Raw genomic sequence first — 15,859 nt, forward strand, 5'->3', positions numbered from 1 at the left:
ATGGGGAGCCAGTGGAGGCGAGCGAGGGTGGGAGTGATGTGGTCGCGAAGCCTGGTGCGGGACAGTACACGAGCTGCAGAGTTCTGAATGACCTGCAGCTTGTGGAGGGAGGTGGCGGGAAGGCCGGCGAGGAGAGAGTTCCCATAGTCCAGCCTTGAGGTGATAAAGGCGTGGACCAGTTTCAGCAGCGTGAGGGGTGAGGTAGTGCCATAGTCTGGCGACATTCCGGAGGTGATGGAAGGCGGTGCCAGTTGTGGTGCGGATATGAGGGAGAAAGGACAGCTCAGGGTCGAACAGAACCCCGAGGTTCCTGACCGGCTTTGAGAGGTGGAGAGTGCAGCCTTGGATGCTGATGCTGTCAGCACCTGAGGTGCGGAGGCGCTGATGTGAGCCAATCAGGAGGGCCTCAGTTTTGCGCACGTTGAGCTGGAGAAAGTTATCTCTCGTCCAGGACTCGATGTCGGACAGGCAGCTGTCAGGACATCGGTGGTCGTGGAGTTGAGGGTAGACGAGGAAAGGTAGAGTTGGGTGTCATCTGCATACATGTGGAAGTTAACCCCATGTCTGCGGATGATGTCACCAAGGGGGAGCATATAGAAGGTGAAGAGGAGGGGACCCAAAGGGCTGTTGATGCTCAGTCCTTGAACATATTCAAGACTGAGATAGATAGATTTCTTATTGCAAAAGGGATTAAAAGATATGGGGATAAGGCAGGGTTAGGTTATTAGCTGGAGTTAGATTGGAAGATCAGCCATGATTGAATGGCAGGGCAGGCTCGAAGGTCTGAATGGCCTACTCCTGATCCTACATGTTGTGTATATTTATGGGTGAAACACAGCAACAATGTGCACAGCAGTGTCCCACAAACAGTCGTGGATTGAAAATGATCAATTTATTATTTTATTTTTTTTTGGAAGGATTATTATCAGGCGTGTGGAGTAAGGAAATTTGCCCAAGGTTTCACCCTTCCTGGAATTGAACCCAGGTATCTTGCTTGCAAGGCGAGTGCTTTAACCACTGAGCTACAGGACTCCACAATCCTCTGTATTCTCTGTGCGATGGGAAGCCAGTGGAGTCGGACGAGAATGGGGTTGATAGGGTCAAGGAGCCTGGTGTGGGGGGAGGGGGTGCATGGGCTGCAGAGTTCTGGATAATCTGCAGCCTATGGAGGGAGGAAACAGCAATGAAGTGAATGACCAATGGCAAATGGAACGTAAGAATATGAAATAGTGGTTCACTGATACCACACTTGGGTTTTAAAAGCCGGTCAATTGTACGAGAAAGGAAAGACGTGGGAGGTAGAGATATCCACAATTTTGAAGTACTAGAACAGACTGAGTTGGAAGCAGTTGATGTGACCTAATCATTGGGTAGAATAGTTTAACATAACATTTTAGAGAGTTCAAATGTAAAATTCCTAAATACAGCCTTTACTTTTAAAGCTGCTGTGTTGCAAGTTATTTTAAGAAACTACAGAAAACTTCAAAGTTAAAACTGAATGCAACCATTTGCCAAGGTCTGCACAATCTGAAATGCTATGTTTAATGGAGTAAATCCAGAGCTGGGTGGAATTTTACCTACACGGTTTTAAGTGTTTTCACAAAAAAATACATCAGTGTAAAAAATACAATGACTGAACATTGCAATCCAAAACAGTCTGTAATTATCAAACCCTCTGAGACTTTGGCACAGTGTCTGAAACAGCTGGTGGTTGCCATTGATGTTGTTGCCTGAATAGTACATTGGTTAAGTGCAATTGTACGGATAACTCTAAGTTAACTAAGACTATGTTCGTCTTCACATCAGATGAAGCACTTCCCTACAGGCGGCAACAACAATGATGATCACCAGCAGCTTTGGGTCAAAACAGAATGTTGAAGTCATGGTAGTGAGGTGTCCACACTCAAACAATAATTAAAGACCATTTCAGACAAATACGTTCATTGCCGGGGTAATTTATAATTACCTCATTATGTATCACATTTTGAACCCCATCTATTTGAAATACTTTTTGATAAAGACCATTCAGATTCATCCCAGCAGCTCAGCAAAATCTTAATGAACAATATGAACAGTCCTCACTACGGGTCAATTTGACCTTTTTTATTATTATTATCCTTGCATTTGATATAGTGCTTTTCACGTCTTCTAGACGTCTCAAAGCACTTCACAGAATATACTGTAAAGTGAATTGACTTTCTTGACTGACAAACAGACATCTCCACTGCATCCACTCAGCAAACTGCAAGTGTCTCCTGCAGCTCGACTTTAGTCTTCACTATTGGGAAGCTTTGGTGCTAGCAGCATTAAAGAGAACCAACCAGCCAGACCACCGACTGGAGGAATCAAGTTAAGACATTCCATATAAATAAGTAAAGTATCCTTACATTTGTTATAGCACACCAGGAGGGTCTCAAAGTACTTCACACACAGGAGATAGCGTAAAGGAGAGAGACTGTAAGCAAACACAGCAGCCAATATTTACACAGCAAAGTCCCACAAACAGCCAGGAAGTGAATAATCAATTTTATATGGGGAATTGTTGGCCAGCACATTAGGAGAAACTCCCATTTGTTTTCAAATAGCAACACAGCAAAGCAGTAAACACAGCAGCTACAGCACTAACAGTTTGTTTCACATTAATGAGACCAGATTAGGGTTAATAGCTTCAGTTGCACTCACATTATAGGTGACTTTCAAGTCACATTGTGCCTGGGGTCTTACAAACCAGAAGTGTATCCTTCCTTGATGGGTTTGAATAAGCAAAGATTCATTTGATTCCGTACAGCTAGTTGTTGGAATGAATATTAAATCAATTTATTCCACATGTAAAAATTTTAGCCAATCCATCATGTACTGGATGCCGAATCAACCATGAAACAGCAATTCACTGAACCCATTCAATGATCTCAAAAAAAACCCAAGCTGATAGATCCAAAATAGAACAAAAACATATTTTAGACAGAACACAGTTTCAATTTTATTCAATGGGGAACATCAGCATTTGAAATCATATAATAGCATGTATTAACTCCAATATAAATTTTATGTGATTCATTTTCGTTCACCCCCTTTGTGGGATTGTCTCAGGTTTTTGTTTACACAGCTCTCTGTTTGTGTCCAGAGGATTTCTATTTCAGTGGAACACCAGTGATGCAGGGTGAGGGATTCCCATCACAGTGAATCTGTTGGTGACAATGGGCTGTCCACCTCTTTCCCATGTGCATGCTGGATGAGATAGAACTTGATAAGGGAAAAGTTGAAAGAGACCTAGGGCTATTAGTAGGTAACTTTAGGCATGCCATGAAGAAGGATATGAGAGCAATGGTTCAGGGTTGTGAAAGGCAATATTTTGACAGACATTAAGAAAAATTTCTTTACATAGCGGATAATTAACAGCTGATTACCAGATAGTTTGAAGGAGCCTGTGTCATTTGACTCATTTGCGAAATAGCTTAATAATATTAATAATACTTTTATTTGATTTAGCACCTTAATATGTCAGCGAGATGTCTCGGNAAAAAAACTATGCAGAATACATGTTAAAATATTTATACAGTGTATTTTGTGGGTGAACATGGCAGCCAAATTGTGCACAACAGTGTCTCACAGCCATGGAGTGACTGACTAATTTTATTTATGAGATTGTTAGCCAGGACACCAGGAGAAACTCTCTTCTCTTTTCAAATGGTGCCATGGGATCTTCAATGTCCCCCTAAACAGGCAGATGGGAACTTGGTTTAACGGCATCTCCTACACCCCACCCTGAGATAGTACTTCACCCTATATCAAACTGTAAAAGGGATCTATAACTCAGGACTTAAAAAACAACAACAAAGGAAACAAAAAATGTAATGACGCAGCATTTATGTTGGGATACTGTTTCCATTGGAACATGAATCCAACAAATGTTAGCCTCTAAAATTCATTACAAAATGCTGCACACTTGTCAAATACAATATTGATACAGCTCTTTATGGAAGCCGTTAATGCTCTGTTGGTTGACTTCTTAAAAAAGATGTTTGGTTTGGATGGATTGAAGATTACAGGAACAACATTTGACAGATATCATCAAAATTCTCCAATGACCATTTGGAGGAATACATGTTGCTGGATAAGAATCATTTAAGGGACCCACAGCTGTATTTCTATTTGCACTCAGATGACTGAAAGATCCCGTGATACCATGATAAGGGACTTTCTCCCTGTGATCTTGGTCAACAATCTTCCAGATTTATGAACGATTTACATCATTGTTATCTGTCAGATCTTTGTGGTGCAAGTGACTTACCTACAAAAACGTCACTACACTCAACAGCAGTTATTTGTGAAGTACTTTGAGACATTTCAATGTTTTAAGGCACAATAAGAATGCAAGTTTTTAATTATGCAGAAATTTATTGATCTGTATAATGCTTACGAAAGGTCATTATTGCCCTACAAATACATCACCACACTTTGCAGAAAAATCTCTATGATCCACTTTGAGCCTTTTCAATGTGATAAAGAGCTATGTCAAATGCAAGGATTACTATTATTACATTTACAGATGGCAATCTGGTGCAATGATACTGGGGTGTGGATGGTTTCTTATATAGACACATAAATTCTCCTGATTTATCAGAAGTCCACAAATAACTGGGTTGAATAGACTTTAGAATATTTACCTTAATGTTTCCAAGAACGTTTCCAGCAATGAATAAAGGAAATATATTTCATTTTACTGACACAAATTCAGAAAAGTTTCAAGTACATTATCTTGTTCCACTGCTCTGATAGTGAATGGGCCTTAATCTAATGCACAAAAGATTCCAAGGCATTTTTTATTGGTTGTCTGTTATCTGGTGAAATAGCACTCGATTTGTTTTTGCTTCAGATCCTCTCAACTGAATTTAGAGTGAAGTGTATAAAATACATTCAACTGAGATTTAGGAAAAACTGCTATTGTTTTGCATCACTATTAACCAACAAGTTCCTCCCATTTGCTTCTCTCCTGAAGGTCTTGACTCTTTCCTGGACTCTGATTCCATAGGAAATTCTCCAGTGTCTTGCCAATGTATCAATTCTTCATGTCTGAGTCTTGATAGTTGTGCAGGTATTTGACTGCCAGTAATGGGAAATCACAATGGAACTCAATTCTGTCCTTACTATATTGTTCACAATTGTTACAGAAGTTAATGTATTGTGATCAGGAGTAGGAATTCTCTTCTCCTTAATCCTTAATTAGATAATTATTTGGGGAGGACAAGTTTGCAGGGTTATGGAGAGCGCAGGGGAATGAGATTGATTTGGATAGCTCTTTTCAAAGAGCCGGCACAGATACGATGGGCCGAATGGGCTCCTTCTGTGCTGTATAATTCTATGATTCTATGATAGTTCAAGGGCACTAATACCAGTGACATAGTCTCGACCAGAGTCCCAGCTAAAATCAGCTAGCTAACTAACACCTGGCTGTGATTCAAACTTGAAACACTTTCGAATTTAGAAATTCCACTTGGTCTTAGCCTGTTAAGACAATTTTGGCTTCAAATTTAAGATCACTCGGAATTGTACCAAATTCCTCAATTCAGTCTTGATTTGGAAACTAGCGGTTTGCAATTATTAAACGGAATTTACAATTTTGTGCTATCTCAAATTTTAAAACAAAATAGTCCTAAAGATTAAATTTGGGGCTAGTCTGCGCTAGTTCTATATTGCTCAGTTATAAATTGGGTGTTGACTTTAGCAACTCAGTCATCAGGACAGCAGTGGATTCTATTTGATTTTGTGGTGGGAAAATCAAACATTATTTATATTTCGGTTAAAGGAAAACGTCCCTTTTGTTCTGTATCCTTCAGATATAAAGCTGCAGGTATATACTTCTATACAAAGTTATGTTTAAACTGTGTAGAATCAGGCAATTTAATTGAATAAAGAGAGAGTTTCTCATAGTGTCCTGGCTAACATTTCCCCGGATACAAAATTGATCATTTACTTCATGGCTGTTTTGTGGGACAACGCTGTGTGCAAATTGACTGCTGAGTCCACCTATAAAATACACATCCAGTGCACTCTACACTAAATCTTTTGAGATGTTTTCAAGACATAATAATAAGTTTGCTTTATCAAATGCAGTGATTATTTTTATCAGAAAATAATATCCATCAAGAAAAAATATCCACAATATAGCAATATATTGGTGGGGTGAGGACAGCTCTGATATATTGTGAAATGTAAAAAAAGAATCCCTTTAGCAATTGTATTTTGACCTTTCAACTCGATTTGACATCACCCCAGACTGAGGAGATCAATTGTCTGTAAGGAACCTACGAGAATATAGTTTAGGAAATTTCAACCCAGTACCCAATGGCCTTGGAGTCACAAGACAAAACTACTAGATTGTCAATATCGCCCATTGGCAGGTCATGGCAGGAAATTGAAATAGGAGGGTGTTTTTCTGTGATTGGGGATGAAACATATCGTTGGGGTACAGTTGACAAGAGCTTCATTCTGCATCTAACTGTACAGCACCTGAGCATTTGGTGCTAACCCTGGGTGCTAGGAATCAGATGATTGTACATCCTTCACCTCAGTGAGAAAGAAACTCTGTTTTTTTAATTAAAATAGAGCAATAATCTCCATGGAATGATGAGTTTAGTGCACTTTAATGCTCTTGCAATGGGATTTCCCATTATCCACACATCAAAGTGTTATTACAGTTTGCTGAATTTCCTGCCATGTGGAACATCCACTTCCATGTGCTTAGACAGCTTCATCATCCTGAATGAGGGTTAACAGCATGTGGAGTCAAAGATGTTTTTCAGTGCTACTATGTCATTTCACATCATATCTAAGTACAATCAGTAATTCTCCATTTACAGTAGCTGACAGGCTAACAAACATCTTAAAGGATAGACGCTTTCTTGGTCATTTTCCAAAAGTCAGATGAAAGTAAAAGAGAATCCCTCCTATTTCAGAGCATTGCATAGCACACCATTTTCATACACTATACCTCAGTAGTGCACAAGTATTCCCGAAAGACTAATTTGTTTTCAATAATGAGGTGAAAATGGAGCCTGTCAATAACTAAAGACATTAATTGAACTGTGGGAGTGATGCCTCCCAATTCTGTAACAATGGTTGGATCCAAGCCAGACCTTGGTACCCATCGCATTTCCATCTACAGATGGATTTGAATAATAAATAATCCTTACATTTGCTATGGTACTTTACCAAACTGTCGGAACATCTCAAAGCTCTTCCCAAGTTTTGTTTTAAAGTGTAGGGACTATGTATTCAAGTAATAATAATAATCTTTACATTTCATACAGCACCATTCAAGTTGGGAGGATATCCCAAAGCATGTCACAGGATATACTGTAAAATGCATTGACAGTGTTTTTTGTAAGTGAAAAGTAGCAGCCAATTTGCACACAGCAATGTCCCACAGATAGTCATGGCATGAATGACCATGTTTTTTTCATTTGGGAGACTGTTGGTCAGGATCGCGGAAGAAACTCCTTCCTCTTTTCGAAGAGTGCCACAGAATCTTTATCGTCAACCTAAACAGGCAGATCGGGCTTCATAGGCAAATGAGCAGGATATTACCTTTACTGAACAAAAACAAATTTTCCCCTCTAACTCACAATCCAGTGTGCACTGCAGGCCAGCTTCAGGCCCAACCATTGTGGTGGAGTTGGGGGAGACGAAAGGCAGTAGCTGTTCGAATCAATTTCAAGATAACATTTTCAATGGTATGTTAATTATTACATCACAGTTTTCAACCTTTACCCAAATAACTCTTCAGTACAAATTTAGTGGGTTGGACATCCAATAAAACATCCACATGAGAATTTCCTTTTCTTTCCCTTACAAAGACAAAGATACTATCAATACAATTTGCATTACATTTATTTATGCTGGGAGGACTCACACTCGTGTTCAAATCCCTTCACTCTTTGGCACCTCCCTACTTCTCCGACCGCCTCACTCTCCAAACCACCACCCAGCGCCTCCGCTCGACTGGCATCGGCCTCCTGCTCATCCCTCGCACCCTCTGCCCCACCATCAGAGGTCACACTTTCAGCCACTATGCCCTGAATCTCTGGAACACTCTCCCTCAATCCGCCTTGCCCCCTGTCGCCCCTTTTCAAGTTCAACCTGAAAACTTTCCTCTTTGGCCATGCTTACGGCCACCTCCCCCCTACCCGGGTCGGATTCAGGCTCCACCACTATTAAGTACTCTGAGACACTACCCTGCATGGAGGGCACTATATAAGTGCAAGTTGTTGTTGTTGGGTACGTCTCAAAGCGATGTTGGCTGGGCACCGGAGCTGGGGTGGAAATCAAAGGGGGAATGCAGGAAAAAGACAACCAAGGGCATGGTAAAAGAGGTACATGTTGAGTTTGTCCTTGAATAGATGAGGGAGAGAGTGAGTCAGAAGGACTCCAAAATGGAATTGCAAAGTGGTGGCAGCAAAGCTGAAAGCTCACCCACTGATGGTGGTGTGGATTGGGCGGGGGATGAAGCAGGCCAGTGTTCCCTGTGTGAAGAGAGCAGCTAGAATGGTAGGGTTGAAGGAGGTCACGGATGTAGGATGGGGCTTGAGGGATTTGAAGGTGAGAGCAAGGATCTTGAATTCAATTTGCTGGAGGTTGGGGAGCCAATGGAGCCAAGAATGATAGGCTCACAGAACTAACATCAAGCAGAAGATAGTCATAAAGATGTAAAAGCCAAAAAGGAATGTAGTAACTATGGCAATGGATAGAATACAAAGTAAAGTACATTTCCAGACCACAATAATAGATTATACTCTGAGCCTTGAATGTTTTAGATTCTTTTTGCCTCATGATTATTGTCTGTAATTGAAAATAGTTTTTATAATCCTTGTATTTGAAAATAGTTTTCAAAGGAATATTTAGACTGCATCCAAACTAATGCTGTGAAGCTATTGAGGTGGCAGTAGAGCAAGTTAAATGACTCATCTAATTATTGCTTTGATAGACTTTATTACAAATCATTCAACTCTGGATCATTTAATCCGCTTCGACCTGTCATCTTTAAATTGCATATGAACTGTTTGTTTCAATCAATATGCTTCTGTAATGTTATTACTATTATATAAAAATATATGCTGTAAAAGGTGGCAGGATATAAGTCACATCTTCATGTTTGTTTTTATATCCTCCAAAGACACAGTTGTAAATATCGAAAATCCAGGCATAAAAATAAAGGAGTATTATGTACTTGCATTATTTTGTGTTTATTTTCTATGTTTTGTAAACGGATAGCATTACATGTAAAATACTTAAATACAGAATTGTAGCAGACGAGTCACAATATTTAAAAATGGTGGGATGGGGGAGCAATGGTGAACTAAAATCCACAGTGAGTGCAGTTATCTTTAGAATGGATTTTGTCTTATGAACTTTAAATGTCTGTGAAAGCCGAAGGAAAGCTGCGCTGCAGCATTGATACATTAATACGTACGGTTGTCACAGCACTAATACAATGTACGAGACAGAAACTGATGTGCGCAATTGCAACCCTGATAATGCAAAAAAATTGAAGAGTTCTAAGCAGTAACTAAAGGCACTTACCATGATTTGTTCTGTGTCACTTCACTGCAGAACACTGGGTATAATGTGTTTTGGCTCTTTATTGCTTGAGTAGAAAGTGCTCAATTCATTCGGATACAAAACAGTTTTCAAGATCTTAGCATCAAACTGTTGTGGTGGTCGACTTCCTCAGAATAGTTTTTTGGGGTTTTGGAGCTGTTGGTGGAGGTGTGTTTGTGGCTTTTAATGTTGGAAAACTATTGGTAAAGTTACTCCCTGATCCTCCATTTTCGAGAGGAGGACACTGATGAGGTGGCTTTCGTTTTGTAAAGCTCACTTCCCCATGCAAATGCACGTCTCTGTTTCTCATATCATATTGAACATCACAGTCAGGGCAATAGCCATGATACTGAACCTCTTCATTGAATCGAACCCTTTCCCGCGTGACCTGGCCACATTTGTCTTTATCAACTCTCGACACCACTGGCTGCTTGGGCAATCTTTCTGGATTGCTACCAGGGAGATTACACACATCTCCATTTGGCATTTTTTCTGTTTTACACAATAGTGCTCCATTGCGAAGCAAGGCCCCATTGGTCTTCATGGAGTTTACGCAGTAAGGGGGTCTCTTGGGCTCCTCACATCGAACAGGGGTCAGCCGTGGAGGGGGAGGTGGGGGGTTGGTCCTCTTTAGCACAGTAAGGATAGCCGAAGAAGTCAAAGTTGTCTTGGTAATACATCCATCTGAGGATACTTTGACCTTGTCCAGACTTGAGGCAGTTGTACTGCTGGAGGTGCTGTTTAAAGTGTCAGTCTTAGAACTGTCCGTCATTTCCTCCTCCAGCTGCAGGTCACAGGTCAGATTGTCTATTTGATCAACTACCTGCACGGAACAGGAAACAGCAGTGAGCATCTTATAAACAGGGCGGATTAGTAAGCATTGTAGCAAGGCAGCTGAGCCATCAATCAACAAGCGCACCACACACACACACACACACACACTCAGCAAGCAACATATATGTCTTGAGACAGCAACCCACTGTGCAAGTGTGGCCATTCAAAAATAAAACACTAAATGGAAATGACTCATTGATCTTTCAAAGTGTTTCAAAATGTTAACAGGCTCAACATTTAAACTTGTCTTTCATTCCGCTTCCAGTCCAGTCCTGCACTGCATCTTCCTGATAAAACACAATTCCTGCAGTAAAGAGCAGCATTAAAATGAGCTTTATTCAGCAGGTTGTGCCAGGGAGTCGTGGCATCTCATTCAATGGATGGGCTTAACAGAAGCCACACACAAGACCTCAGTCTTTTATCTCTACCTTATGTCTATATAATATATGTATCCAAGTGCCTCACCAGAAATCTCTCCCAATATTTTGCTCCAAAAAAATCCACATCAGAAAGAGCAAGGCCAAAATTGAAAATGTACCATTAAAACATTCTTTATGAGCGAAACATTCTTTATCAGCATCAGTGCTACTGTATTTCTTCGTAAATTCCTTTGCAAAGGATTGGATGTTGGGGAGGGAGGGAATGTAAAATTTGCCCCCATTGTCAGTCAGTTTTTAAAGATATGTAAATTAAGTGGTAGTTTGTGCAGAAGCACAGCTGTGCATTGATGGGAGGTTTTGGAATCCGACCTATGTGCCACTCTCCGTTGCTCATTTTAAAGTGGTATTTGTGGACTCCTGTATCACCTGGGATATGTTTGGGATATCACTTTGCTAGGTTTTTGTTACCATTATGTTTCAGAAGCTCCAGCTCTCAGCTGCTCTTATCCAAATGCTGCAAACTAAGAGGTAAATCAACCCTACAGTTTCTCAGTAAAGTGACTCGAAAAAGGCCCATCTGCCCCTATTAGAATATAAGACTTCTTCAAAGGCCCCAAGTCTCTTAGCTCAACTTCGAACTGCCAATGACATAAAATACATGAGCTCCTACTGAGCCAAATAGCCAGTTTGTACCAACAACAGGGCTTTGCTAAGTACAAGTTTTTAAAACAGCTTCTCTTTCTCCCTATAATAATAATCCTTGCATTTGATATAGCGCTTTTCACGTCGGGAGGATGTCCCAAAGCGCTTCACAGAACACACTGTAAAGTAAATTGACTGTACATTTATGGGCGAACGCGGCAGCCAATTGCGCACAGCAATGTCCCACAAGCGGTCATGGATTGAAAATGACCAATTTATTATTGTTTGGGGTTTTGGAGGGATTATTATTAGGCGTGTGGAGTAAGAAAAGGTTTCGCCCTGCCTGGAATTGAATTCAGGTCTCTCACTTGCAAAGTGAGTGCTCTAACCACTGAGCTACAGGACTCTTGCAAGCACTATCTTATGTGTCAGCTTGGCTTAGTGTTAACACTCTCATCTCTGAGTCAGAAGGCTCCATGTCAGGACTTTGAACTCACAATCTAGGCTGACACTCTACTTCAGTGTGCTGTATTGTTGGAGGTGCCATCCTTCAGATGAGACATTAACCCGTGGCCCTGTCTGCATGTTCTTGGGGATGTTAATGATCCCATCAGCACTATTTGGAAAGAGAAGGGAGTTTCTCCTGCTGTCCTCCAGATAACATTAGTCATTCACTTCATGGCAATTTGTGGGATATTGCTGTAGGTAAATCAGTTACCATGTTCACCTACAAAATACGCAGTCCCTACACTTTACAATAAATCCTGTGAAGCACTTTGAAGCATCCTCCTGGTGTGAAAGGCATTATGTCAACGCAGGGAATAGTATTAATACAACTGCCCAAATAATATCAACTAATTCAGAGTAGATCTGAGACTTAACCTGGTACTCACTAACTCTGTATGATTCCTTTTCAAACTAAGTAGTAATTTTACCAAACAGCTATATACAGAATTTACCCAATATTTCATGGAAAACAGAAGCATTAGAAGTCAACTGAATAAAAGAGAACCTATTATTGTCATAATTAATTTTATATAAATCACATTCAGAAATGAACAGTCATGGCACATCATAATTAATGTGGTAATAGCCACCAGGAGTGCCTTCACAATACAATAATAATTACATGATAACGTTTACATCAGGAGAATATCTCAAAGCATTTCACAGTGCTGGATGGGCAGCCAAGCAGGGGATTGGAACCAAGTGAAATAGTGAGGGGCAAGATAACCAAAAGCGCTATTCTTCCTTTATTGAAATCAAAAACTGATTATCCATTTTAGCCGATCATCCATGGATTTAGCTGTTAGGTCCACTCATCTAATCAAGTCTAAATGAGTGGACCTAATAGTCCACTACTGCAAAATACCTATCCACATATCTTGAGTTGTTTCTTTGTGAACTGGTGCCTAGAGTAGTTGAAAGAACACCTAAGAAAATTCACTGCACGTGTGTGATTTCACAGGAGGCTCCTTGGATTTCTGAACACCTTGGACTTCAGCTTCGCAAACACTCTGCTAAGTACTTGTAACTACTTGCAAACCATTGTGTGAATAGAATTGTACACTGACTCATTTATCAAGGTGTGATTGCATAATCGCTAACCAAAAACAATTCTCGATGTACTATTTCTAATGAAGATCATTATTAAAATTGGCAAGGGGGATGCTGTTAGCAAGAGCTTCCTGTTCACCACATATAGCAGCACAGAGCTTCCTGTCACTATCAAACAATCACCTCTGAAAGCAAAACTATTCCCTTTGTGTTTCAGATTCTGGTACATTAAACTTTTCATTTGCTGAGTATTGCAATTATATTCAGGTGGCCTCATAAACTAACTGTAGAGGAAATTAGGATTTTTTAAACTTCATTCAAATGGTGTTGGTGCTGAGTGAATTCATTATATCTGCAGTTTCTGCAAATTCAGCACCTTGACACAACAATAGGCACATTTATGACCCATGGGGGGGACTGCTGTTTGCTTCAATTTTCCAAAGCTCAGTGGAAAACAATTATACTCAGCAGTCTCCAACAATTTCTACTTGACTTAGGTTATACAAAAGCATTGAATTTGAAGTATATACATTGTTGACTTTTTCCACAGATGTGGCATACAAAACTGAGTCTACCCATTACCCTTGTTATAAGGGAACAGAAAATTGAACTTTGCAAAGAGCAAAGAGAAATAAAAGTGTGATGTAGAGGAAGTGTGGAAGAAGTCTTTAAATATATCCCTCTACAGCGCTTAAACAGAAAATCCATCCCATCCCAACCTTACCTACCCTCCCTTTCAAAATTCCCCTGAATCCCTTCTCTCCAAAACATAGAAATTCCATCTGGCATTAGACTTAAGAATTTTCTGCTTAAGATTTTAGCATGTATACATCCTGACATTTTTGAAATTCAGTCTTAAGTTTGAAATCAGTCTTCTGTAACTCTTAAAAGAACCACCGACTTCCTAAGTAGTCAAATTTAAGAATTTTCGACAATCTGCACATTCTTAAAATGCTTTACAGCATATCCTGTGAAGTGCTTTGAAATGTCCAAAGTACTACATCAAAGCAAGGATTATTATTATAATTTCTGATTTTATCATTCTTTGTTCCCAAACTGATATATCAAGGGCCCATTATATCATGTCATCTCAGCTTGCCAAACCATTTTCTCCCAAAATTAAAGGTGGCACAGAATTGTGGAAAATTCTCAACAAGACTCAGCATCCAAAATGAAACTGAAATTAAGAATCCTCTACAATTTGATGGACCTTAAATTGTATGGCAAAATAGTCTGACAGGCTATGACTGTATGGCTTCCTGCTTTAAAGTAATTTAAAGTAAAATTTGCAGGAGGACACAATCATTTACCGCATCCTTGGTATTGTACTTTTTCAACTAAAAATATGGGAGACTGCTAGCAAATCTTCAATTGATGCCAGTTCAATAGAGCAGTGTTGGAAAATAGGGTTCAGAAAAATGAGATAGAAATAAAGTGTTTACTTCTCTTATCTCTTGTTAACAGTGTGCTCTTTACCATCACTAAATCCAGATTCCAACAATGCTGAATGCAGTTTCTCACGCTCAAATTCCTTTTTAATCCTAATACAACCCTGTAATAAAGTGTTCTTTACAAACACATCACACTGAATACCAGTTTCACACTCAGTGCTAAAGTATCAAACCTCTCTTCTCCTGACTAGTGAATCAATACTGTCAGCTATTAGATATAAAACTACAGTATGATGCTAATTATCTGAATGACTGAAATAATGGGTTGAGCTTTTCCTAAAACTAAGGTGCCGAGTGTAAAATATTTATTTTGGGATCTTTAGCAACTTGCCATCAACACTGGAAAACAAGGTCAATATATGTTAATGTGGGTATTAAGCTCTCGATTCTAAGAGTTTCACAAGAGAATATCCTTGATTTGAAGGTGATGAGACTGTCAGTTGACGTAGGTAAGACTTTAAAGATCCCTTCTTGGTAAATGTACTAGGATTAACATGAGTCACAAAAGAGAGATAAGGATTTTCTTACTTCAGCCCTTTTGCCATTAGGAATTACTTTTTTTCTCTCTCCTTTTATGTTACTGTGACCAGGATAAAAGGTTGAGAAGATTAGACCTTTCTTGTTAGAATCTGTATAGATACCAATGCAGTGAGAAGACCCTAGCATTGCACTGGAGTGTCAGCCTCGACTATGGGTTTGAAGTCCCCCAGTAGGGGTGGAACCCACAACCTTCTGACTCAGAGGCAAGAATGCTACCAACTAAGCCAGGTCAGACTTAATTGTGTAAAACAAAAACAGAAGTCACTGGGAACACTCAGCAGGTCAGGCAGCATCTATGGAGAAAGGAAAATGAGTCAACATTTCGGGTCCACGACCCTTCATTAGAACATTCTTGGATGAGTCCAGCATTCTGACCTCAGCTACCTTCCAGTATCCTGTTTCACTTGTTATTTACCCTTTGGGTAAACAAATACTTCTTAATGTCTGAAATTGAACCTGTGACCTCAGCTGCCTTGGCTTATCTGAAAATATTGTTCTGGATTATTTTCTTAATCCCATTTAGAATCGTATGTGACTCTCGGAGGTCTCCTCTGGCATGGCTTTTCAAAGCTGAAGAGCCCAATCTTATCTACTTGTTTCTCATAGCTCACCATCTAACACAAAGGATTATCCTTATTGTTATGATTATCCTGTGATCTAGGGCCTAGGCAGCTACCTTGTGTTGTAGCAAACTAACAAGACTGACGCCCGCACCCCTCCTGCCTGGCTCCCATCAACGCTTCCATACCTCGGGCCCTGACAACAACATCCTCCATGGATACACTCTACACCTCACAGAGCCAATACAAAACCTTGACATCCTGTTCGACCCTCAACTGTCCTTCATCCCCTACATCC

The 15,859-nt window shown here is 40.0% G+C and overlaps 1 protein-coding gene across 1 annotated transcript in view; it reads right to left on the reverse strand.

Moving 5' to 3' along the window:
- prr16 (proline rich 16) overlaps nucleotides 1-15,859 on the reverse strand; it is a 137,474-nt gene that overhangs the window by 44,816 nt on the left and 76,799 nt on the right. Inside the window, exon 2 of the mRNA XM_007899324.2 lies at nucleotides 9,580-10,420. Coding sequence (XP_007897515.1) covers nucleotides 9,701-10,420 — 720 coding nt within the window. The 3' untranslated portion in view covers nucleotides 9,580-9,700. The remainder of the gene's footprint in view (nucleotides 1-9,579; nucleotides 10,421-15,859) is intronic.

The sequence above is a fragment of the Callorhinchus milii genome, unplaced genomic scaffold (assembly GCF_018977255.1).
Source record: "Callorhinchus milii isolate IMCB2004 unplaced genomic scaffold, IMCB_Cmil_1.0 Scaffold1, whole genome shotgun sequence".
NCBI classification, from domain to species: domain Eukaryota; kingdom Metazoa; phylum Chordata; class Chondrichthyes; order Chimaeriformes; family Callorhinchidae; genus Callorhinchus; species Callorhinchus milii.